Consider the following 27,270-nt stretch of genomic DNA (forward strand, 5'->3'; position numbering starts at 1 on the left):
AACTGACGACAGAAATGATTCGATGTACGATGTGAGTCCAAATGTAGTTTTTATGCAGATTCGTGCATACGACACAAAGACACAATTTTGTTCAATAGTGAACAATGCCTATAATATCACTAATGATTCCAAATTTTAAGAGAAGAAAGATATAGTGAATCGAAAACCATCAAGCACGTGTTTTTAGGTACATAAGCATCGTATCATTTTGATAAAAACAAGTTAATTAAATTGAAAAGTGTAATAAGAACATTTGGTTTAACATATTTCAATTTGCGGACACGCTTAAAAACATCTCCATAAAATGATGGATGGGAAATTCTATTGTTTAAATGCCGTTTTAAAGAAACATTATATTTTGAAATTAAATCACCAAACTTAGAGTACAATTTAGCGAATTTACTTTTAAGGTTATAATACAAAAGCCTTGTTTTAGCAATTTTTTTGTTAATATTAGATTACGATCATTAAAATGTTTAATACATGAACATGCTCTGGCATAACGTACCAACTGCGAAATGTAAATATCATAGGAAGGTCCTTTAGGGATGTTGCCATCTAGGAACGGAAAATTCACAATTTCAAAGTTGAAGTCGTCCCGTTTGTCGTATAAACTAGTTTTGATCAAATTATTATTAATAGTTAAAAGTAAGTCTAAATACGCAGCATCTGTATTGGATAGACGCGATCTATTTAAGACTAGTTCTTTGGGGTAGATTTTGTGAATATATTGTTCAAATAATGGGTTATCTAAATTAAGTATGTCATCAATGTACCTACTAGTAAGGTTAAAACAATGAATCAAATCTACTTGCTTAGTTTTAGATAATTCTAACATAAATTCGCTTTCATAACAATATAAAAACAGGTCAGCTATAAGTGGCGCACTATTAGTACCCATAGGAACGCCAATAATTTGTTTAAATATTTTACCATTAAATTCAAAAAACAAGTCATCCAGAAGAAAAGTAAGTGCTGCACAAAAGTCAAGACCAGTCAAAATGATGTTATTATCTAATATCTGATTAGTAAAAAAAGCTGTTTTAGTGTTTAAAGCTAGATACAAACACTTCTCTCTAGCAAAAGTTTTTTCAATCAAAGAAACAAGTTTGGATTTTATTAAAGCGTGAGGAAGCGTTGTATATAGTGTAGAAAAATCATAAGTACTTACCTGTGACACCTTATATTTTTTCTTTTCAATTTTATCAATAACTTCTAAGGAGATTTTTATTGACCAAAATAGGTTAATATTACTATTTTCATAAACTTTATTACAAAATGTAGCTATATGATAAAATACACTTATAATTGTTTGGTGGTACAAGACACTGAATTAGCGATAAAACGACTTTTATATGGCGTCTTATGTAATTTAGGTATCCAGTAAAGTGATGGCAATTTTTTGTCAGTAATATTGACTATTACATTTATTTTTTTGCATTGAGCAATATGGTCGGCAATAATTTCATTAGGTTGCTTATTGTACTCACAATATGATGTAGTTTGTGAAAGTTCTGTGAAATAGTTTGAACATAAAACACTCGTCATATTATTATAACATTATTAGCAGCCTTATCAGCAGGAACTATGACGAATTTAGATTTTAAGTCTTCAAGCAATTTACAGAGCTTTTGTTTATTACATTTAGGCGAATGTGGTAGGGCTAAAGGATTTGTATAATAAAAACATACTTATTCATGGCCATACTAAATATTTTTGTTTTCCAATCATTGAGTGCAGTAATTTCAGCATTTTCCTCCCTGCACCATTTAGTAAAATATGCCTGTAAGGATGTTACGATTTTCTTAATGCAGTCATCAAAATCAACAGGAATAGGCAGTCTGTACTTAAAGCCTCTGCGTAGTTAATTTCTAAGATTTTTATTTTGAATGAAATTAAGGCCTCCAGTAATAACATGTCTAACTGGACCATATTTATATTTGGAACTAGAAGAGTCACATAATGTAGGAGAATTTCTTATTATTAGATTTATATCTGTGGAAATAGAATTATAATTAAAAACGATACTTCTTACAGGTTTACTATATTTGTAGCAAATTAGTGGTGATTCAGTATTGCGGAAATAAGGGGAATCAACTGACGTACATTTTTATCATAGAATATTTTTGGAAGGTCAATTAAATCAAGACCCTTGTTACAAAACTCAATTTTGATACAATTTCTAGTTTTGTTAAGTGCATTTCCAATAAAAGCATACTATCTTGTACAAAGCACTTGTTTCAATGGTAGTCTGATAGAAATTGCATCTAAATTACTTGACATTTAAACCACAAAAAGTGAATTAAATGCCAAAAGCTTGATTTTACTCCTTAGTTGCTGTGAAAGTTAAACCTCATGGACACAGATATATTGATAGATCATTTTTAGGGTCACATTTATAGGCTGGAAAAGTTTCAAGGAGGAATATTTGTGTAGGCGAGACACAACGAAAATATTGTGTGCTCAACCATTAACCTGAACTTGTTTATGCCTAAGAATAGTACAATATGGTTATTTGGGCAATATAGTGACATCAGTGAGGGGATTTTGAAAAACAAATCATTCATGTTTAATTGTCCGTGCTCATCAGACGAAGTAGAAGAAACCCAAACCCTAATCAGCCTCACTCTTTAGCACAACTTTTTCCACGAATATTACATTCACCTGTACACAAGCTTCCGTATCACTGTTTGTTAAGGTTCGTGTATAGCTAAACATTTGAAACAAAACAAGATTTTAGTTGATTATCCTCTTATGACTTTGGGGTCATTATTTCTGGTCACAGGTTAAAATTTTAAGTATCTTAAAAACATTAATAGTATTTCATAATACTATCCAACACTGAGAATAGTCAAGTCTGCTGTTGTTTTGATATGCTAATGAGAGTTTGGGATATGTTTTATATTTCACAATTGAAAATTATTTCTCATTATTAGTATTACAGAAACGAAACAAAGCATCAGTTCTTCAGGTAAAATTCAAATGTAATAAAACGTTTTTTCACTAGTCAAAATTTTTGTTGAAATGAAAGTTGGTTGTTATTTTGTTCGAAACTTGAAAGTTGATTGTTATTTTGTTAGAATCTTGAAATTTGATTGTTATTGTGTTAGAAACGTGAAAGTTGGTTGTTATAAGTCCATAATATGCATGCTGCAGTCATGTGGGTACACTTAGATTCATATGAAATGTGACATACAAAAATCATGTAAAGTAAGATACGTAAAATAAATGTACCTTCTTTTGCACTTCTTTGCTTTCCAATATAATTATTAACAAAAACTTGTATCATACATCCATTGTGATATTTGAAACATTTTCAATAAAGTTAATTACAGGGGTTAAATTAAATGTAGATTATTACATTGCAATGTAATTATCACGTAAGGAGATAACATACTGCAATGAATATTAAGCTATTTAGAAAGCACATGTGATGGTAGAAAGTGCATTAAAGAAGTTTACTGGTACCCTTGCACTATTGAATTTGGGTTAGTAAATGCATTATAGAAGAAAAAACAAAATCCACCTGTGTTTGATAGATCTTCAGAAAAAAATATATTTATCCTTCACCACATGTCTGCAAGCAACCTTTTACATTAGGGCATTTAGATGCTATTTCCAATTTGAATATCCCTCCATTCATTAAAAGCTGCATCATTAAATTAATCAATTATTGTAAAATAGTAATAAAGACAGTTAAGGAGTTAACAAAATTTCCAGCAGACTAATGAACTGGTTTCACTAAAAAATAGACAATGAAATGACTTTAAAGAAATGAAACATAACAGACACTAACTGTGATTTGAATGCGTATGTATAAACATATTTAGGAACAGTAATTGATATTTTGATGTTTTGGTACAACCATTGGAATAGCAATTCTTTGACTCACGGTTTATATACAATTTGGAAAAGGACAGTGAAGGTTTAGTGATTAATGGCATGGTCTTCTTTGAATAATTTATTTTTAAATTATATACTTCAAGTTTTATGTTGTATGTATACATCAGCTTATTTTACAATATGTTTTTCTACCGCAATTTTCAATTTGTTTGACATTGTTGGTATGCATTAGTAATAATATATTTACATTAGGAAACAATTATTGTAAAATAGTCAGGAGAATTTTATTTATTTTTAACAATAGAATCTTGCATATTTACGCAAACAACTGGAGAAACACATTTAAAAGCTGGAATGTAGTGTATGCCGATTTAGTTATTAACAACAAAAACAAGATTACTACCATATGGAAGCTGTCTATTATGTTTGTCTGAAACTGCTGTACTGTTTTCATTTTAATGAGCTAAAGTCAATGTAAAGATATTTTCAGATTTAATATTGTTAATATTGTTACTTGTATGAAGCAACATGACTAAGATTTGATTAAGTTGTTTGTAAAACAGCTGATTGCCCCTCCTGTGCACTGTAGATGACTTTGAGGATATACATTGCATCTGCATGTGTTACAAAATACTCTTACTCATATCGTCTTTTGTAGAACGTTTCAAGAATATGTGTTAAAAACACACCGAATCAGGAGAAGGTTTGGGACATCTCTGTCTTACGACGAATGCTTATTCCACAGGTCATGGCAGAAATGGAAGAGGCTCTAGACCAGGAATGGAACAAGAAACTTTGTATAACAATTATTGGCGAAGAAGGGGTAGATGCAGGAGGACTGACCCGAGAATTTTTTTCAATTCTGTTTAAAAAATCACCAGTGTTCGAAACTAACCTACTAAGTTTCGACAGCAAACTTTTGCAAAGAAAGCATTGGGGAAGATGGTAGTGATGGTTGTCCTTAGTGGGCATCCTGGGTCTAGAAGTCTAAAACAGATGTGGTAGATTACATTTTGAATGGAAAAATTGATAGTTTTGAAGATACTTCCATTGAAGAAGTAACACGAGTGGATGCCCTTGCTGCACTTACAGAGGTAAATTATTTTGAATAAGGTTTCTTTTTCAGTTGCAATTTTTGGACTCATAGAATATGCCGTCTCTTCAACAGGTCGTGTTTATTGAAAATGTTTTCTTTATTCTTCATTTGATTCCATATATTTGCTCACATAAATTTTATTTGAATTTTATTATTTATTAACAAATACGTCAATGTCATCGAATTTAATGGTGACTTACATGTACTTCTAGTTTTTTTATAAAGATTTTAGATTCAGACATGAGTGGTTTGTTTGAAAAATATGGGCATACATTTGTGTATGCTGGAAGCATGTGGTTTTAGAAAAGTTCTCGAAGAAGAAACCAGAAAAGATGCAGTTTTGGAAGTCAAAAGCTTTAACATGTTTCACCAGTTTATGCCTAATACTTTGCAGTTCATTGTTAAAAGGTACATTTGTTATAAGCTCACTTGAACCAAAGCTGATTTGATCTAATTATGTATATTTTGCTTATAATCATCACGAACCTTAGCCAAAATTACTGACTTAGTAAAATCTCTATCAGGCTGGAAACTGTTTAAATATATGTCATCAGGTAAAACAAATGCAAAAATCTACATTTGCAGCAATATTTTAGTAGTGATTTTAATGAAACTTTGTAGATATATTCATCTTTAGAGACATTTGAAAAGTACAATATCTGGGTCATGTTTTCAATTTATGGAAATTTCTTGTCTACACTTAAGTGACATTTTTTCCCAGACTTAATTAAACCTGATTTGAATTTTACCTTGATGAAACCTTTTGAGAAGTTCATTAATTACTCAGTTATGTAAGGTCAAAACTCAGTTGTTGGGACACATTATAGAAAACACTGTTACTTTTCTATAAATAGTACTTTAAGCAAAATAATTTATTTCTGATGACATGTATAGCCAGTCGAAAGGCAAGAGTACACATACATGTAAATTGTATCTTGTTGGGATGAAGAAATCGCAGCTTGTTTCAGCTGTCCAAACTACAGATCTTTATATGTTTGTAACCTCTCAAGAATGAAAAGTATTGTTCTGATGTTAGGGTGTTTTCATTCACTCATACTCAATTTAATTTGAATCGAATTTATCATTTCGATACACAGGTTTGTACAAAAGTTATAAGTTTATGACCTGCTTTCGTATGATTTGTATTTGAACAACTCTGATTACATCGCTTAAGAATTATGGTCGGAATATTCCATTATTAAAAAAATCCATTCAATTTACTAACCAAAATGTGTTTTTTATCCCACGCCAAAGGCTTGCCCGTCCGTCCGTCTGTCTGTACGTCAGTCCGTCTGTCACATAACTTTTAAGGGCAATATCTCTGAAACTATATAAAATATCAAATTGAAAATTTATAGGTGTATAAATAGCAATGAAGAGAAGGGCCATACTTAAGAACCATTACTATACACTTTCTTTAATAAGGGCTATTGCCTTTTTTGTATGATAAATTTTTTCAGGGCTATATCTCAGATACCTTGCAAGATTTCAACATGAAACTTCATGGGTGTATTAATATTAATTATGAGAAGATTAATGATTAAAAACCATAACCCTTCACTTTCTTTAATACGAGTTATTGCCCTTTAGTGTTTTTGTATGATGGAACTTTTCAGGGTTATATCTCAGATATGATACAATATTTCAATCTGAATTTTCTTATTTCGTGAATCTGCTTAATATGAAAAATGCAAGGGTTTTCATGCGATCTGTTTTTCGACTCTGGAGTTGCAACGATGTCAGAAACTGTGAATTTCATATTTTTGTGCAATAAGGATTCTTTCACCGTTAAATTATAAAATACATAAATAGATTAATTGACAACTATTCGTTGTTTTCTTGGTGATTTAAGAACACGTTTCCTAGCATTAAAATAAGTTTGGCATAACCATGTACGATTATCGCCTTTAAAGGTGGAAAGTACGCTTTACTAAAACTTTCTTAATCAGGCGACTAAAATAGTTAAACACTTTCGTTTAATTACCAATAAGTATCAAGTTTTGCACTGTCAAAAATAACAGTTATGTATATACATACTGATAGTCCTTGCTAATTATTATTTTAGACAGGATTGCTCCGAAATATCGTTTAGGTTGATATTATTTGTATCATTATTTTACTTTTCATTGATGCTTAATTGACTGGATTGTATGAGTGGTGTAATTGATACCGTTGTTATTGTAATATAATAATTGTCATCCCGAAGCTAATTCTTAAATGAAAACACAATCTTGAAATATATTAATTGCATATGCATTAAGTACTTTGATAGAGGTCATCTCACCCACTTCGCATGTTTTCTGTTAAGTTAATAAGTTAATCAAATTACATAAAAAATCTCTGAGATTCTTCAATAAACATAAATAATATCACACAAATTGACATGTATTAATATTAATACGGATTCGTATCTGTTTGTAAGAAAAACTAACGTACCATGAGTGAATTGTTATTTTTATTTTATTTTTTTATTTATTTCATTTGGACAACAGAATTTTCGTAAATCTGACAATGAAATAATGTAATTCAATTGATGAATTAAAATACTGCACCTTTGTTAATGTCTTGACAGTGGCGCATCTATTGCTACCAGTTTGAGTACTAATTTAAAACAGTTGATACAGATATAAACAAGTGAAAATAATCATAACAGAAGTTTTTGTTTTGATAGCACACTTTGGAACAGGTACATCAAACTAAAACGTCCATGTATTCGTCTCGATTAACCCTTTCATGCCTAGCGTCTAGAAAAAAGGCCTTGGCAAACAGCGTAGACCCAGATGAGACGCCGCATAATGCGGCGTCTCATCAGGGTCTGTGTTGTTTGCTTAACGGATTTTTTGTAAGAAATATTCTAAATATAGAAATAAATATACTAAACGTCCCTTATTTTGGGAATAAATTGATCCAATTTAGAAGGATGGGAGAGCCCACTAGGCATAAATGGGTTAAACAATGTCGGTGCCTTATAATTTTATATCACGATTAAATATAACACATGAATAAAAGTGATATCATCATCATTGCAATTATATTCATCCTAAATAGCATCGTACTCAGCATCGGACATAATACTGTCGCTGTAATAATCAGTGATACATTTCGATTTGATTTAAAAGCAACTCAACATTTCAACAACGAAACACCATCCCAGCACTTAGCCACGTGATTCCCGAAGAATACGTTATTGTACGCCCTTGATTTAACTTTGACTTTATTTCCTCGTGCTCATTGCATAAAAGTTTAAAGAAGTCCAGTGAAAATCAGGGATTGTCATTTTAACTATATATTTACTTTCCTGATTTATATTGTTGGTCCACATTTAAGACTTAATTGATATTGTATCCACGTTTCGTACGAGGCTTGTAACATAAACATCCAGACTCAAAATGTTCATTGCATTGCTTGAATGTATATAATTTTATTGCAACTTATTATATAAAGTTTAACAAGTTTCAAATGAACTAATTTCACAATAAGATTATATTTTATGAACGTTGACAATAAAAGTTAGAATGAATTCATGTTCAATTCTTTACACATTTTAAGTGTGTATTAAATATAGTTGACCTTATATTCTAACAGGAATTAAAAAAAAACTAATTGTTGTTACGACATGGATTCTATCAGTACATAATCGGGTTTAAACTGAAATATCTGATTTAAGAACACGTTTCCTAGCATTAAAATAAGTTTGGCATAACCATGTACGATTATCGCCTTGAAGACTATGAAGTTCTGCAAGTGGGTAGACAAGTTTGATAACCGTAAACTGGTGTTCAACCATACTCATGAAGCATGAATTATTACAACTGCAAGTACAACATACAAACAGCATGCTAAGTGTATAAATGTGTACAAAAACCATAACAGAAAATCAACGTATTTAAAGAGTGTTATATACATAAGAAAGAGCAGGTTAACAGGAATATAAAGTTATATAAACACTCGACCCATACAATGCTTGTACCGTATTTTCAATCGGATCATACTGCTTTGCAAAATGCTGACAAAGCTAGACTCATAAGATAAATAATAAATTTCCGTCCGTATTACTATTAGTTATAGTTAAGTATTATCCAATATTTGACCACCTATAAATAACGCAATTATAGTTGATCTATTAGAATTGATTCCTAAGTAAAAATAAAAAAATATCACATTATTAAAAAAAAAAACCGAGCACCGCCTTGGAACGGTCATATTTCGAAACCAAAGACCACAGCACATGAATCGTAACGCTCTGAGCACAACGAAGTGAAATCAAAACAGATACAATATCCAGTTTAACGTTATGCTATTCAGGAAGAAGCCACAATAAGTTTTCAAAATGCCCAATTACAAAGCAGTGAAGTATATGTATACATTGAGCAACATAAAATAGTACAAGTTAAATTCGCTCAAATAAATAAAAATCCGTATTGTCAGTTACAATTTAAATATTTTTATCGAGCAAGAAATGAGATTCATAATCAGAAAAGTATTAAAACAGAAATATCCACGCACGATGACCTGCATACGTCAGTAAGAGTAACACAGAGTATGGTAGATAAGACCATATGAAGACTAATAATTTATTAGAAATAATAGCTAATTTGGAAGCTTCATTGGGCTTATATGTAACATATGTTTCAAACTGATACGGGTCGAAGTCTTCAGAGTTATGGGAAAGTCTTTATCTTACACTCATTAGACTGATTATAAGTATTGATATGTGTTTCATTCTGATGTTGTTCGTATGAATACAATAGTTAAATTCTTGCTTTTAATTGCTCATAATTGAAATTAGTTGCAGTATACATCACCTTTTGGATACCAGATGCACGTGTACTAGCTCTGTAACCGGTACTATGAAGTTACATACTTACACATTTTTTCCAAAATATGAGGATAAACATGTAGCTATTATACGACGCATTATCGTCCAAAGTTTCGTCTACATTTATTTACAACATACATAGTGACTTGAGAAATTATAAATTATATTGGAGCATACTAAATTATATATCTATATTGTAACAGAAATATTGAATTGCAACTATATTTTGACCATACATTTGAACAATGATTAACAATGGTGTGAAATTCTTTCTGAAGGACTAAATACACATTTAATTTGCTCGTTTTCTTCACAAGGAACGGATGTTCGTCGTGAGACATTCCTTGCGAAAGTTTAAAGTTTTGTGGAAACAATAGAATCTATTGACATTTTGTCGATAAGGTCAAATCCAAACAATACCACATTGTAAATTGTTTCATGTGTTCACCACTATCTCAGAATAAATGTACAGTTCTTCCTCAAATTCCGGTTTCTAGATAAGCATTGTTATGATTTATTAATATCTCGCAACAATATTATCAGGAACAAACAGCCATATGACAAAGATATGTACTACATAAACCAAGTCGGAAATTGTTAAATAAAGAGCGGAAAAGCATAAAGAACGACTAGAAATGAGAAGAAACTGCTGTTGAAATTCTGTATTTTATATTGAGGGAATTTTTTGCCTTTTTTAAGTTCAACATAGTACATGTACCCTCTGATGAATGACAGCGAATATTGAATGTTTTCACTTACGGTTGTATTCGTTCATGAATTTTTTTCGTTTTTTTTGTATTTTATGCAATTCGTCAACGAAGTGTTTAAAGCCACACAATCAACGTATAGCAAATTGTTATGAGTGCATTTCGAGTAGTCTGAATTTGTCATTCATTGAACTCGCGTAACAATAGTGTGGCGCCGTGACAAATCACAATCCATGTTATCAGTGGTATTCCTGACTTACTCTCGTGATACAAATTCTAAAGAACGGAAGTCACACTTGTCATGTTCTATATATATTTTTAAAACGTGCCCTGTAAGAAAAGATATTTAATTTAAACTTTGTATATAATATCGTATACTTGAAATTATATTGTGCAAAGTTTGCGAAACATTATACGGATTACTTAAGTATTTATAATGGTAAAATCAAGGATGTTCTTGACGTAGAGTGCGAGGGGAGGAAATTTCTTTTGGACAACAAGGTACGCATAACGGTGTGGAAAACTTATTACAAAATATAAGGAAATAAACTCTTCATTGAACTGTAAAAAACGTTAGTATTTGAATTATTTTGCACACTCACTCTAAAGGATGCAAATTTAACATTTATTTCCGTGAAGTTCTTTATTAAGTTTCCCGATTCCTTTAAACGATGCTGGTAATCTTTAAGTTCTTCCTCAATGATTTCACGTTTTGCAATATGGTCAGCACTGTTACAGTGTCATCAAGTGAACTTCAGTTAACGACCATTAATCACGGGGTCCGAAGTTTAAGATTAACCAAGACGATCTTATTTCAAAACTCGAAAACTGGAAATTCTTTCTGATTTATATGAAGTAATTTTCATTTCTTTTTGGCACTGATTTGTTAATCAGAATCATTTTGTGAAAGTTGTTCGTTCTTTAAATAATCTTCAAAACGACGCCATTTGCAAAAGAATACGCAAACAAATTACCAAACAAATTTTCAACGACTTTCCGCAAGTGAACAACTAATAACGCTTACAATGCATCATTCATACATATCAAAACATTTTTCAAACATTTTACATGCGTTGTAATAACTGAAACGTATTGTTTCTACGAATGAGTCCGAAAATTACAATAAGTATCACGTATCATAGCAATAATACAATTTATTAATGCGTATTTTCTATATACATAGACATATATGCAGGACTACAATGTTGTTCAAAGAAGGTAACTGTACAAGCTGAGATGGAATCATATAAGCATTATTAGTATAAAAGTTCTTACATCAAATGAACTGTAATATAAATAATATGTGCAAATATACCAATGTAAGTCTCGGTCAGTGAATCACTCTGAAAGCCCACTACTATAAGCACATCATAACTTGGACAATCTCGATAAAGTTGAAAGTCATTTTCTACTCTACATTATATAAATATTACATGGCTGACAGGGTGACAGTAAATTTGTCAACTTGAGGAAATACTGTCAACCAAGGCGGAGCCGAGGTTGACAGTATTTTTCCAAAAGTTGAACAATTTACTGTCACCCTCTCAGCCATGTAATATTTATTTTATTATACCGAACAAACTTTTCAAACATGAACAATTTATAAGAACTATGAACAATTTTAATATTCAATAATTGTATTTAAATACAGCAATGAATAACCATTTATATTTTGATAACAAAAATAAAAAAATTCACTGGCTAACACAGTCAAAGTATTATTTCCTGAAGGTGCAGCACAATACCAAAATGTCACTGGCCTCTTGAAAGTGATTCTATCAGTCTTTGTAATAATGCTTCGAGTTTAGGGTTCAGTTTAGATAGGTACTTCTCAAAGCATCGGACTGGACAAAACGTACTGCCAGGCTGCTCGTAGATCTTTCCTTCTCCTGTGGTATCATCAGGCGTATCGTCAATCTTAAAAAGATGAATTCATTTAATTAGACACTGGTCTGACATTTAAAATTGTCTTAAACCGAATATATATATTTTTGCTAAAAGATTATGCGGTCTCACCACTAAAATTCCATTTCATTTATGGTTTTTTTCCTCTGTCAAACAAATTAACAGCCAACTTTTATAGTTATCATTCTTTGCAGCAACTGCCAGCTTTTAGTAAAATTACTACGATTTGAAAGGTTGACATAATATATATATTTTTTAATTGAACCTACCCGTGATTTTTTGTTGATTCTGTGATGACTTGGTGTATAAACTTTCTCCCGGTTGAATCTATGACGTACCCTTTGGGTCAAAAGTACAGATACGCCAACAGCTAAAAATAGATATCACAGCGGTGACAAAATTGTTACCGCGGTGACATTTTTGTCACTGCGGTAATAAATTTATCACTGCGGTGATATTTATTTTGTCACTGCGGTTACAATTTTTTCACAGCGTTCACAAATTATGACTGTTGGTATATTTTTATGCCTGCTGTTACATTTTTTTGTTTGGGTCATTTTTCAACCAATCATTTTTGCCTCTACAAACCGAGATTTTTTAAAGAAAATAATTAAATATTTAACAATAAATTTAAATAAAATCAATACGGAAGAATAAAGATATTTAATGAGCTTATTCATGTGTTTGTTCATATGTTTTTGTCCTTTAATGATTTTATTAAGTAAAATAATTTGAAAAAAGAAATATTGACCCCGCAGTAAATGCTATATTCGAAGAAAATGGGGGCGCAATTCGTTCAGAGAGCTAAAGAAATTATTTTATCATGCGGTAGAATTGTACTTGGTGATCAAAGTAGGAATGTTTTGGACGACTCTCTCCTTACCCTTAATTCGTTGTTGCTGAATGTTAGGAGAATGTGCACCGAACATCCGAGGATGGAAGAACTTGCTAACATCATTGTCCGTATGATTGAATCCATAGAGCAACATAAGAAGTGAGTTTTGTTTTAATAAATTGAATTAATGATAATATGATTAATTGTGTTGGCACATATTTAAAGTGACAATGCACATGGGTGTGTGAATAGGTCTGATAAATAGGTCACTGAATATTTTGATGACCATCATTTCAAATATATGGCTAACAGTGTTAATTATGGCTGATACTATGTCTGGATTTTTGTTGGTTTGGGTAGCATTAGTTGCAATAAATCAACCTTCAGCTGTATAACCCAAAGCCGCCATAGCAAAAATCATCAAAGGCTCTGGGAGTATGTTTATATGGACCAGGGTAGCTTATCATTTTATTTCATGAGTGTGGACGATTGAACTTAACCAGTACGTAAAAAAAGAATGGAAAAGCATATACTTTCGTCGTTGCTTAGCATGCAACACCTAACACAAAACGCAACACCTAATAACCCTTTTTATCCTAAATAATTCCTTAGTATCTGGGGCTTATAGCCTTCTGCCCCCAAAGCCCTGCTTTGTTGATAGTGGTAAACAACTGCGTACAGTTAAAGTTCAGTCTTGCCCATGAGTGATCATAGATATTATTTTCACTGTTGCGAAGCGCAGAACAATAACTCCATTTGGAGTTGCTTAACTGTTATGTTAAAGATTTGTGGACGTTTTGCGCCAAAGTATTTTCGCATTTTGTTTCGCTCCCAAGGTTTTTCCTCCCTGATCATTTCGCCCCCATTTTTTAAAAATTTGATACTTGTAGTTTTTCATGTCAATTACACTATTGGACATTTAGTGTGTAATGTTATAACATAAATCGCAGATTGTAATCAATAATATGGTTTGATACTTTAGTACACTCAGGTGGTCTGAACAGTTTTCACATGCACTCAGGATGTCCAATCAATCGTTCTGGATCATCTAGCGCTTTTATAGTTCATTTTCTGGATAAGATCGGGTCAGTGTTACATTACATTTTCACTCTCATACATGTATATCAAAATCATGTCAAGCTTTATTTCATTGTCTAGTGTGGTCTACAAAAGTTTAATTACTCATACATGGATCTTTTAAACAAAATAATTATTAACTACATGTACTTGATAAGTTTAAGTTGATATAGATTTATTCTTAGTAAACCAACTTTTTTAAGAGTTTGATAGAGATCGCCAGCTGTTTGTGTTTGTGACAGTTTGTCATATTTATCGGTTTGAGTAAATAAATGGTCAGTTAATCGTACATTTCAGGGCTCGACATAAACTTTTGAAGCCAGTTGTCTGGTCGCACCAGGGACCAAAATTTCATATGTCCTGACCCAAAAACATCTTGTCCTGACCATTATATCTTATTTTGCTCAGTACTTTGCAAAATAATGAAATATTAAAAATTGTTCAGATCATAAAGACTTTAATGGGATTGTCAACCACAATTAACGAAAAAAAGAAAAGTTCTAAATTGCCGTAATTTTTCACTGCGCCCCACATGCTGCTGCACTGTCAAAACCATAAGACGCAGAGGGACCACCTCGAAGCTGCATTGCACTCCCATGGGCTAGTTTTAACCTTTCCAAGGTGCTCGACCCCAAGGGAGCAGCTAGGGGCCCGGTCTACTCTGCCCTCGCCAAATACCTTATAGACTGTCAGATAACTGACAAGATCTAGGTCATTGGGGGAGGGAGAGCAGACAATCCCCACCCAATTATACAGTCATGAGACTGATTCTTCTAAACCGTGTAATCTTTACACAAATCTGACATAATCCTATTGTAATTGTGTTGGATTTGTGTCACTTTGACACAACTTTGTTTTAGCTTTATTGGGCTTATTGTTCCACCGCCCTATATAAATCAGGTCAATGGCATTGACCTGATATTCTTTATTTTAACACATTTTTTAATTTAGTATAACGCTAGATCGCCATTTACATTTCTCAGTTTCTTAATACAACCATATTTTATGGCAGCTTTTATTAAAAGAAGGGACGAGGCTGTCCAGTAAACCGGGTTTGTTGGCTGCATTGCACCGCCTCCCTTGCGCTTTGACACCCCACCCTTTCCCCTTCAAATGCGAAGAGCCATGTCAGACTGGAGTGCACGGTGCAGTGCCTTATACCTTGCAAAACCCTTAATTAGCCCTCTCCGGGGTAATGCCAACTTCTTGGTATTATTGTAGATTTTTTTAATATTGCTATCTTGTTCATTATAGCCAATAATGTACCTTTGTATTTTCCTTAATTTTTGTTAAAAATGCTATTTTATATAGCAAATAAGGTACTTTTGTACTATTTTCTCTTTTGTTAATGTTATCCCCTATATTTAAGTTATATTGGAGGGATAAGAGCTTTTTGTGTTTTTTTTCATCATTCAAGTATAATTTGGTCTTTTTGCCAATTTTATATTTTATCGGAAATATGCCAGTACCTCAAATATCATATTGTTTTATTTTTCTTTCCATTTGTACTCTTATTAGTTTCTATTTACCATGCACTCCCTCTGGTCCAGGGGACAAAACCATCCTCAAATAGTTCTCCTATACAAATTATCTCCCTTAGATCACCCCAGTGGTATTACCCCTGCTGGAAAGTGGAAACCCCCCATTCATTCCTGCCTACACTTCCAAAACTTCCCCTTTTAGCCCCCAGGGTGGTAACTGGAATTTAACTTATAAATAAATGCATATAGTATTGTACATGATGTAAATAATCCTTTTTTATGTATAAAATAGTTGTTTTGTTTAATTTTTAACTGTAAAGTACATGTACATTGTTTTACTTTCAAATTGTTACCGGTATGTGGCCCTATAAAGGTGACTGTATGGCGACAAGTACGTCATTACCTTTGGATATATAAATATTATTATTAACTTTCTTTTAAATATTGTCTTAACGCCACTCTGGGGGGTGTTTCTTCTTCATAGCCCCATTCTCTCTAAGTCCCATACAGACAGGATCTTATGTTGGAGCATTACCGCTATATTCCCTGTCTGCAAGTGTTCAACATTATACCACTCTATAAATATATACTAAATTACAATACACATACAATTATGTACTAAAATACAAATATAAATACAATATTTACCATTTTTCCTTATAAATTAATGCACTTAAGCAATAGGGATACTATAAAGGGGAGCTATTTTACCAGGCTCTACTTGCATAATTTAATAAAGTTTTAAAAAAACTTTCCACGTTTGTCTATTTTTTTATATACATTAATACAACCGGTGTAAATTTATGACTTTATATGCATTAATACAACCTTAACATCAGATTTATACTTATCATTAGTCATATAATGTCTGTTAACAAATAGTGGCATTGTTGAACCACTTTGTGGTCTAGAAAACTCCAAAACTATTAATATTATTTTTATTTTAGATAAAGTACACACCTGTGAATTGTTTTTCTAATTTATATAAAACTATAAATAATTTAATATTATAATAACATCAAAAAACACAGATCACAAAGTTAAAAGACTCCAACAACAACTCCATTGCAGCATACGCTGAACAATGGGTCTAGTAATGATGATGCCACTTATAATAGTATGTGTTTTCACCATCACTACTTATATAAATTGGGCTATTCTCTTTCTTCCTCTTTCTTTTTATCACAAATAACATCAATAGAATAATAATGATAATAATTATAATGAAAATAACAATATAACACCTTCATGGTAGTTTAACAGTATAAAACAATCATTCTAAATGCAAATAAATTTAAGTACTAATGGATGTAATTATCCTTTTTTTGTTCCATATATTTCCTATCATGAAATTCTACATTGTTTACGTTATACATGTAGATAGTAAACTTAATGTCAAGGCCTTTCATTGTGCAAATTTTTCATCTCAAAACAGATTTTGCAAGTTAAGGAATTCGGACCAATCAACGCCATGTTTTTAAAATGCAGTCAGCAAATAGGTAATCTTGTCTCTTAGCGTAGTTTTATATGCATAGATTCTTGAGTATCTTGTTATATTATATATTTCATTGTTAAAGTAATTTTTTTTTTTTAATTTATTAGATTTGTATGCCCCCCTTCAAAGAATAGGGGGTATATTGTTTTGCTCATGTTGGTCCGTCGGTCCGTCCACCAGATGGTTTCTAGATGATAACTCAAGAACGCTTTGGCCTAGGATCATGAAACTTCATAGGTACATTGATCATGAATGGCAGATGACCCCTATTGATTTTCAGGTCACTAAGTCAAAGGTCAAGGTCACAGTGACTCAAAATAGTAAAATGGTTTCCGGATGATAACTCAAGAATGCTTTGGCCTAGGAATATGAAATTTCATAGATACATTGATTATGACTGGCAGATGACCCCGTTTTATTTTCAGGTCACTAGGTCAAAGGTCAAGGTCACAGTGACTCGAAATAGTAAAATGGTTTCCGGATGATAACTCAAGAATGCATACGCCTAGGATCATGAAACTTCATAGGTACATTGATCATGACTGGCAAATGGCCCCTATTGATTTTCAGGTCACTTGGTCAAAGGTCAAGGTCACAGTGACTTGAAACAGTAAAATGGTTTCCTGATGATAACTCAAGAATAATAAGGCCTAGGATCATGAAACTTCATAGGTACATTGATCATGACTGGCAGATGACCCCTATTGATTTTCAGGTCACTAAGTCAAAGGTCAAGGTCACATTGACAAAAAACGTATTCACACAATGACTGCCACTACAACTGACAGCCCATATGGGGGGCATGCATGTTTTACAAACAGCCCTTGTTATTAAAGCACCGCATCAACGCTGCAAAGTACCCTATTATGTTTATGGCTCAGCCCAGTTAAATTGAGCTGACCATATGGCCTGTTTTCGGCCTTTTTAACGCACAGTATATTATCTATGTTAAGCAGTGTGCTCGGGCAATGGTTTTTAACTGAAGTTCCGAGGGTAGACAACCCCATTAGTTAGTTACATTAAGTAACAATTCTTAATTTACAACCAATGAAGCTACATGTACAATTAAAAGGTCGACAATAGATCGATTGCCAAAAATTTAATCGGTCGCGTTCTTAAATAAGTATACAGAAATGTACATACACACAGTATACGTATAAATAAATAGAAAAACAAATAATAAAAAAAGAAAGCAAAATACCACTTCCTCTTTATTATTAAACATTGCATATAATAGATATCTGTATGACCCGTGTTATTTTGAAACTTACTTTTAAACTAACTCGCATACATTAAACAAATTTGATTACACTTTGCTATCGTTTTTTTTTAAATAAAACAACATTTATTTTAATTTGCTATTGTTAATTTTGTTATTTTCGTGTATAGTTTATTCAAAACAAAGCATGAAATGACACATAAAACGTTTTTAAAACAAATACAGTTTAGTTTATCGTAAACGTCTTATTGTAAATAGAAGATAAAGATACTTGGTAAACCATGTCATGCAATGACACTTCAAGTTTGAAGTGAAATGACTAAGGGGGAAACATGCATGGTGGAAACACCTGGGGCCCGAAACATCCGACGACAATATTAAATAGATGTTGCTCGTATTTATAATTTGGACACTGTTATAAGTTTTATGTTTAATCAACAACATATTATTTGCATAGTTCTTCCAGGATTCCCAGCTCAATGCAGCGGTTACTCATTTTGTGAATGTTGACCAAAAGCCTTAACACTGTTTATATGTCTCCCGGTCTATACTGGGGAACATATTGTTTTTGCCCTGTCTGTTGGTTTGTTGGTTTGCATCAAATTTTAACATTGGCCATAACTTTTGCGATATTGATATTTGACGTGCATGTGTATCTCATGGAGCTGCACATTTTAAGTGGTGAAAGGTCAAGGTCTTTGTTCAAGGTCAAATGTTAATTACATGGGCGACATATTGTTTTACAAACACATCTTGTTGTTTTTTATTCTGAATGTTCACTGTCAATGGAAATATTTTTGCAGAAGGAAACACTACATTATCATGAGTATGCATACATGTATCAATATAGATAATGGGCATGATTGGGATCCAGAGAGGCAGAAAATCAAAACCCAAAACCATTTTTCTGCCTTTGTGGTATGTTTGTAGTCTTTTTGGTATTCAGCCTTTTTCGTATAACTATGTGTTCTTTTTGGATTGTTCTTAATTTGCAATAATTGGAATAGGTCCGGTTCCAGGTAATTGGGAACGAATGCTGACATATGATTAAGGAGCATTGCTTATTAATAGTTCAAAGTGTTTTTTATCTGATTTTAGTTCCTCGTTTCCATCGGTCAGGTTCTTTTCTGCCAATCAACAGAGGACAAGAGGTCGTCCTGTGTATGTAATTTCTCGAGAACAGCTGGAATTCTTCATTGAAGCTGGCTTTACAAGACGACAAATGGCAGATCTTCTGCATGTGTCTGACTCATCGGTCAAGCGAAGGCTTAGGTATAGTGCATAATATTTGAAATTTGAAAGAAATATTTACATGAAGTTTCTCCTGTTACCTAAGAAAGTTTATAATGATTACCTGTAAGCACCCTTCATTTCACAAATTTCCCAGATAATCTGAAGGCCTGTGTCACTGCATCATGTTAGTTGTTTGTGGTAAAAAAAATATAATTATAGATTTAAAATAGAGATTTAAAAACATACTTTTGTGTTTCATTATATTTTTGGTTTAAATTCCCCTATTTGGATAAATAATGCATAATTTCCACCTGCTTGAGGGTACAGGTACTGTTCCCCAAAAACAGAGAGAGTCCCCTGATATAGACACAGATTGAGTAGTTCAGTTTGTGATTGTGCATTAAACCATGGTTTGAGTCTAATGTTTTGTCACTTATTTCATAATTAATTATGGTCTTATTAAACCCTTTTTATTGATCAATGAATTATTGTGTGCATGTCTGGTTGGTGAACTTGGATAAGATCGAACCTTTTTTGATAAATTAGACAAGATTTATTTACAAAGAAATGGTTTAACTAGTTTTAAGTAAATTTAATAGTTTTGGTTATAGTTAAATATGTCTACAGTCTTGACGCTAACCCCTAGCCCGACAGCCCGGGGCTAGTGATATGTAATTTTGGCTATTAAAATTTCCAGATTCAAATAATCGGGCTAGTGGGTATTTTAATCTGTTCTATTAATGCATAAAGATTTGGGCTAGTTGTTCAACAATGCTAAAGTGAAGATTGTGTCTATCATTATTCAAATGCAATTTGCATGATACACATGTGAGAAAACCAGCTGAAAGCCTGCTGAATTTGTTTCAGATCCTTTGGTTTAAAGCTGAGGCAGACATACTCGGTGCTGTCAAATAATGCATTAGATGATCTTGTACGAGAAGTGACCCAAGGGAACCCGTCCCTTGGTCAGAGAATGGTTCAAGGCCTGCTGCAGAGCCGAGGACATAGAGTTCAGAGGCAGAGAGTTGCTGACAGCCTAATACGAGTTGATGCCTCAGCAGTGGCTTTGAGATGGTGTCATTCCATAAGACGACGGGTCTACAAGGTTGCAGCACCAAATTCATTGTGGCATATTGATGGAAACCACAAGTTAATCAGGTTAAAACAGCTAACGTTTAATAACCATTTCCCACTCAGAAGAAAAAAGAAAATCACTTTGTGCAAACAGCATAAAACCAAAACAGCCTTCGAGTAACTCGCAGTCTGTTCAGGTTTTATGCTGTTTGCTGCTCATCAGTATCTCAGGGTTGGAAATGAAACCTTTAAAACTTGAATACATTTAAAAAGATATTTAATTATATGTAACTTTCTAAGAGACTACAAATGCGTCAAAATACATATCTAAGTGATAAAGGGTTAAATGAGGCATAGATCATAGAACGTAATATTATTAGAGTATTTGTTTACCACTTAGCCACAATCTGCTTATATGAAACACCTTATACAGGTATTACAATTTTATTTAGTTTTAACACTGTGTTCTACATCTTGACAAGTTGGAGTCTATGGCAATCAATTTGCTTAAGTGAAGGGAGAATTTTGTATTTAATATGGGGAAAAAATATATATTTTGCAGGGGGAATGGGGCCTTATTTCAGCTAAAAAAAAAGTCAGTCCTCCATTAGAAATATTGAGTATTGCAAGGTTATTGTTAAGGAAAATTTAAGAGTAATATTCTCAAGTTTTGTTCTCCAAACTTCCAACAAAGCAGGCTTGGAAGCATCAAAACCTTCATTTTTAGCTTGACTATTATATATGAAATATATATAGTGGAGCTATCCTACTCACCCCGGCGTCGGCGTGAGCGTTAGCGTCTGCGTCCGCTTGCAAATGTTAAAGTTTTCGAACTACCTCAAATATTTTCATTCTCCCTTCACATATTGCTTTAATATTTTGCATACTTCTTTACCAACATGACCCTCAACCTATAAACAATAGCAGACAAATCTATCAAGCATTTTGTCATAATTATGGCCCCTTTTCCACTTAGAATATGCATCAAATGTTAAAGTTTGCGTACTACCCCAAATATTTCCTATGTCCTTTAACATATTGCTTTTATATTTTGCATACTTCTTTACCAACATGACCCCAATCTATAAACAAGAGCAGACAACTGTATCAAGCATTTTGACAGAATTATTGCCCCTTTTATACTTAGATTGATCAATAATTTGCGTACCACCTCAAATATTTTCTATGTCCTTTGACATATTGCTTTCATATTTTGCATACTTCTTTACCAACATGATCCCAATCTATAAACAAAAGCAGGCAACTGTATCAAGCATCTTGACAGAATTATGGCGCCTTTTATACTTAGATAATTGAACATTTTGCTAAAATTGCCATAACTTCTTTATTTATGATCACATTTGATTCATACTTTGACAAAACAACACTTACCTGACATACCACAATGCCCTCCACCCAAACCATCCCCCATGCTCCACCCCAGAATCCGCCCCCCCCCCCCTTAAAGAAAAATAATAAAAATAATAATTTTTTTTTCCTTATTTTTGAAAGATCATCTATTAAATTACCACACACCCTCGTTATACCCCCCCCCTCTCCTCCATGATGGCTTACGTTATACTGTCAAGCACTCGAATAGTCGAGCGCACTGTCCTCTGACAGCTCTTGTTCAACTCTTGGATGTGGAGTATTGCAAAATTTAAATCCTTTTAGGATTCCAAATGTATAAAATAAAGAATGAATTTTAAATCATGGTGTAAGTGTCCAACAAAATCAATGAAAATTAGTACCAAACATTTTTTAATCGATGAGATAATACGGATTCAAGTCTATCAAGTAGACAGGGTATATTTGCATTTCCTTCTTTACTTTTTCTGGTATTTATGTGGAATGATGACAATTGGTTAACAATAAAATACATGTACCAAAACAGGTTAACTAGTTATGGATTTGACATGCCTAATTAATATATTTTATTTTTACATAGAATATAAAATAAACATCTTCTATACGCCTTTTATCTGATAGCAAAAAGCTATGTTATATACTGGTATAAATTCCTAGATAGGTAGTAATTATTATTGGTGCTGTAAAGAGAGATATGTGTGGTTAAAATTTTAAGCCACACATTTCCGCTGAAGCAGCAAAAGGCATATAATAAATCATTATTGAATTAATATGTAATTACTATCATGTTTATATGTTGCAATTTATAATGCATCATGCAAATGTCGCTATTACATATTACTGTCATTTCAAAGCCAATTATTTATCTTCAGATGGGGCTTTGTCGTCCACGGTGGGATTGATGGATACTCGAGACTGTGTGTCTTCCTGAAAGTATCCACCAACAACCGTGCAACCACGATGACGAAAGCCTTCATAAATGGTACTAGGCAGTATGGTGTACCTTCCAGAGTGAGATCGGATAAAGGTCTGGAAAACACAGGAGTTGGAGCCTTCATGATATCCTATCGAGGCCCTGGTCGTGGATCCTTCATTACTGGGAATAGCGTCCACAACCAGAGGATCGAGCGGCTCTGGAGGGACATGTATTCTGCATGTACCAATGTGTTCCACCAGCTCTTCCAACATCTAGAGGAGACGGGTCGCTTGGACCTGAGCTCGGAAGTACACATGTGGTGCTTACACCTCGTGTATGTTCCACTCATTCAGCGGGCCTTAGACCGCTTCCGTGACGGATGGAACTGCCACAGACTGAGTGAGGAGAGGGGCAGAACACCCACCCAGCTTTATCTGCAGGGCATGATAGAGCATGCAGGACGTGGTCATCGAGGGGTTGATGACATGTTCTTTGAACCTCAGGAGGAACAACTGAGTGTCTCAGAGGAGGACTATGGAGTAGATGAGGAAGCTCCTGTAGCCTCAGCAAATGACGATGAGCTACAGGTGTTCTCTGTTACAACACCCATTGACCATGAACAAATGGCAGAACTAACTAATAGAATTAGACCCTTGTATTCAGAGGATGGTTTGGCTGTTGACTTGTTTGAACAGGCTGTGTCCTTTTGTTCCCAGGCATTAAACATATAATGACGTATACTGAACAGTTCTAAGTGGTCAATGGGTTGTAACAGAGGACACCTCTGGCTTCGTCGTTTTCTAAGTTTCAGTAGCTTCCTCATCTACTCAGTTGTTGTTCCTGAGGTTCAAAGAACGTCATCCACCCTCGATGACCACGTCCCGCATGCTCTATCTTGCCCTGCGTGGTTGAACAAGTTGTCATCCCCCCCCCAGAGGGTTAGGGGATACAAACTTGCAATCATATTCCCGCTTTCACACCTGTAAGCTATCATACACTTAGTGTTTGATTGATGTACCTAATGTATATTGTTATACATATGAACACCAGTATGAAGTTTCCTCAAAGGACTAATTTGTCGTACTTATTTAGTAAAAAGTAAATACATGTTGAATTTTAAAGTTTTGTAGCGTTTTATTGAGGTTTAACTTAACATAATTTCTAAAAGAATTAGTTGTTGTTTTTGCATGGGAATGTTTAATTCCAATTTGTATACTCAATTGATGTAGATTGCAGATAGAAAAAAAAAGATAACAAACACGATCCAAAGTGTGACTTACTTATCTGGTAGACATTCACAGATGGATGTAAATGAAAATGCTGAAAATGTGTTATCTATTCTGATTTTATCTGAAGAATCAGGAATATTAGTAAACGTTATGAATGTAATGTTTAATATTGTCTTCAATTAACTTTTGATATCTGGAATTTTATAGCTCCTAGCTTTTGATGTTTGAAAGTTTTCTGAATAAATGATTTAGTTTTGTTAAGCAATATGTATGTAAACGAGATTTCAAATTATAGATATTAACCGTGTTAGCTTGAGTGTAGGACATTAGCCCTCTTGGACATTAGCCCCTAGGACATAAGCCCCTCAGGACGCTAGCCCCATTAGCCCATAGGACTTTTTGCCCTTTGTGTGTTAGCCCCTACCCATTTTTAAATATTTCTTAGGTATTAAATGTCATCTTTTTAAAAATAAAATGCAATTAAAAGGTAGAAGATGCTAAAAATATCAGATTGACATATCTTTTATAAGATTTTTAGTAACAGAGCACTTAATTAATATGTATAAATAATCATGTTCTACTGTGAAATTGTGTTATTTTAAGAGTGATTAAAAATTAAGAAAAAGTTATTAAAGATTTTAGCAACTGGATAAAAAACAATAGTATTACATAATCTGTACTATATGTGTTGCATCAACTAATTCAAGTACATTATGAGGTTAATTGGTATTACAGTTTACTATTTTATTATTGGTGCCGAATATCCAAGGTTGAAAGTATCTATTGTCTTCCCTGCCAAATTGATAGCAGATGGCTGACTTATGTATAATGTGTGTTCCTTGCGATACTGTAAATACATGCTTTCTATGTGTTTATTTGTACTTGAATTGTTTATATTTTTTATGTTTTCTATGTGTTTTATATGTGTTTCTGCAGAAACTGTAATATATCTGATGTATGATGTATGTTCCTTGGTATAATACAGAAACCATACGCAGACTATGTTTGCATGTTTGTTGGTTACTTTTACATACATTTTGTAATATGGGAAAATAAAGTATGATATGAGGCCTTAATGACGTTTCAAGTGTTAAGTCTAACCAGACTATGCTAGTGTTTGCTATCTACAACTGTAATGTATTTTAGTGAAATACGAGCACATTGCTCGATGTACATGCTTTTTGTATTACGATAAATAGATATGACATGTTGCCTTAAGCCCCTTTGTATTATTATAGTTACAAGGCTATAATAGATTTGCTCTGTACAACTAGTATTTTAGTGACCTAATTTGAAATTGTTAAATGCAGAATTGATTCTGATGTTTATGCTAATATCATACCATGTAACCGTTCTATCATATGAATAAATATGACAAAAACATCCATAATGTCTTACTCGTTAAAGCATAAGGTATTTTAAGATCTTACAATTAATGTATTATAACGTGTCATTATAACTCTAGTTTCCACAACATTTGTCTTTCGGTAAGACAAATATACGACAAGTAAATATATAGTGTTAAGTTTAGTCCAGATGTTAGTGATAGCAGTTGCCAATGATATAAGTCTGACATTTTGGTTTCGGTAAGGCATATATATATCTATGGCACTCTTAATGTTATTCTATAGATGATAAAATACCATCTGTGATAGATATTTAATTCATACAAGCTGAATGATTAAACTTTATTATCTCTTTGTAATTAAAGATTTCTCTGCGATTGGTTGTTTTACTTGTTTTTCGTAATAGTAAAATCGAACTAAATTATAAACATATCCGGTAGATGCACATGTGAAGAGGCAGATGTAAAGAAACCTATAATGCAGGAAAAAGTGATGTTATATAGCATATTTATGTTAATGTGTATATATGAGTACTCTTTTGTCATTGTTTGTGAAATCGTCGTGTATGTTTCGAATACAGCCTCAAAAGGCTTCTTTAAACAACACGCTATCATGGTTATATGATGATATTTGATAGCACGAAACAAATTAGGATAAATATATGCTACATTTTTAAAAGCCAATTTCTATGTTTTCTACTTTATTAATAGAATATCATCCAGTGATCGTTACAAGACTAAAGTAAATAAAGGCAGCCTTACTACCCGAATTTATTAATTAAAATAAAACTATTTTAATTAAAAATAAAAAAAAATAAAAAAATAAAATAAAATAAAAAGATGAGATGAGAACATATTGTATTATAGTTGTATTGTATTATAGTTTGTATTATTGGCTAAATGCTTAGAATACGTTCCATAAATATCTTGCATGTATGTTTTTGAAATATTGTTCTTAAAGCGATCTTCTCCAAATGTTGGAAACATACAACTGCAACTTTTGTTAAATTTTTGTATTCTTGTATGCACTGTTTGCCAATACTTGTATTGTATATATGTCCTCATGGGCTTAAATGCCTTATTGGATTGAAATAAACTGTCTTGTCTTGTATTGGTGTTTGTTGAAAAATGATTATGCATTTAACATCATTATGCATTCACACCTTTATTAATGGCTGTATGTGTAAGCACATGTAATTACTTATAATCTATTTAAAAAAAGGCATCAAAGAGTGTTTTTTTATTGGGGGGGGGGGCAATTATTCAAGATCATAATACTATTGCAAAAAATTAAAACAGTAACGAAATTGTAAAAAACACAAAAAAATACGTGTTGTACAAGCTATATATTGGAAAAAATATATATAAGACTTCAACATTTTATAATAATTGTATGTATTTACATATGAAATGAAAATGGAATAAAAATACTTCCTTTAAAATAAGTTATCAACGTTTAAAAACACCTGGGGGCTAACGTCCTAGTGCACACTTTTGAAGGGGCTAATGTCCCAGACGGCTTATGTCCGTAACCCGTTAGTTTTCGGTCGCTTGTCTTCAGTACAAGGATATTGATGGAGACAATCGCAGATTTCTGCAGTATTTTATCACATACTTGTATACAGATT

General features: G+C 32.7%; 1 protein-coding gene across 1 annotated transcript; it reads left to right on the forward strand.

Annotated features, from left to right (window-relative positions):
* Nucleotides 1-13,171: 13,171 nt before the first annotated feature.
* On the forward strand, nt 13,172-26,852 carry LOC127858868 (uncharacterized). Its single transcript, XM_052396205.1, has 4 exons — nt 13,172-13,364; nt 19,576-19,749; nt 20,578-20,868; nt 23,025-26,852. Exons 1-4 carry the CDS (start codon nt 13,285-13,287, stop codon nt 23,797-23,799), a joined length of 1,320 nt encoding a protein of 439 aa, XP_052252165.1. The 5' UTR covers nt 13,172-13,284; the 3' UTR covers nt 23,800-26,852.
* The last annotated feature ends 418 nt before the right edge of the window (nt 26,853-27,270 follow it).

Source organism: Dreissena polymorpha, chromosome 14 (assembly GCF_020536995.1).
Source record: "Dreissena polymorpha isolate Duluth1 chromosome 14, UMN_Dpol_1.0, whole genome shotgun sequence".
NCBI lineage: Eukaryota > Metazoa > Mollusca > Bivalvia > Myida > Dreissenidae > Dreissena > Dreissena polymorpha.

Bases quoted from the DNA above. Each gene is read 5' to 3' on its own strand.
- LOC127858868 (XM_052396205.1), top strand. From the start codon at position 13,285: ATGTGCACCGAACATCCGAGGATGGAAGAACTTGCTAACATCATTGTC. The intron at 19,750-20,577 runs GTATAGTGCATA...AATTTGTTTCAG, and splicing joins TCGGTCAAGCGAAGGCTTAG to ATCCTTTGGTTTAAAGCTGA. The intron at 20,869-23,024 runs GTTAAAACAGCT...ATTTATCTTCAG, and splicing joins GGAAACCACAAGTTAATCAG to ATGGGGCTTTGTCGTCCACG.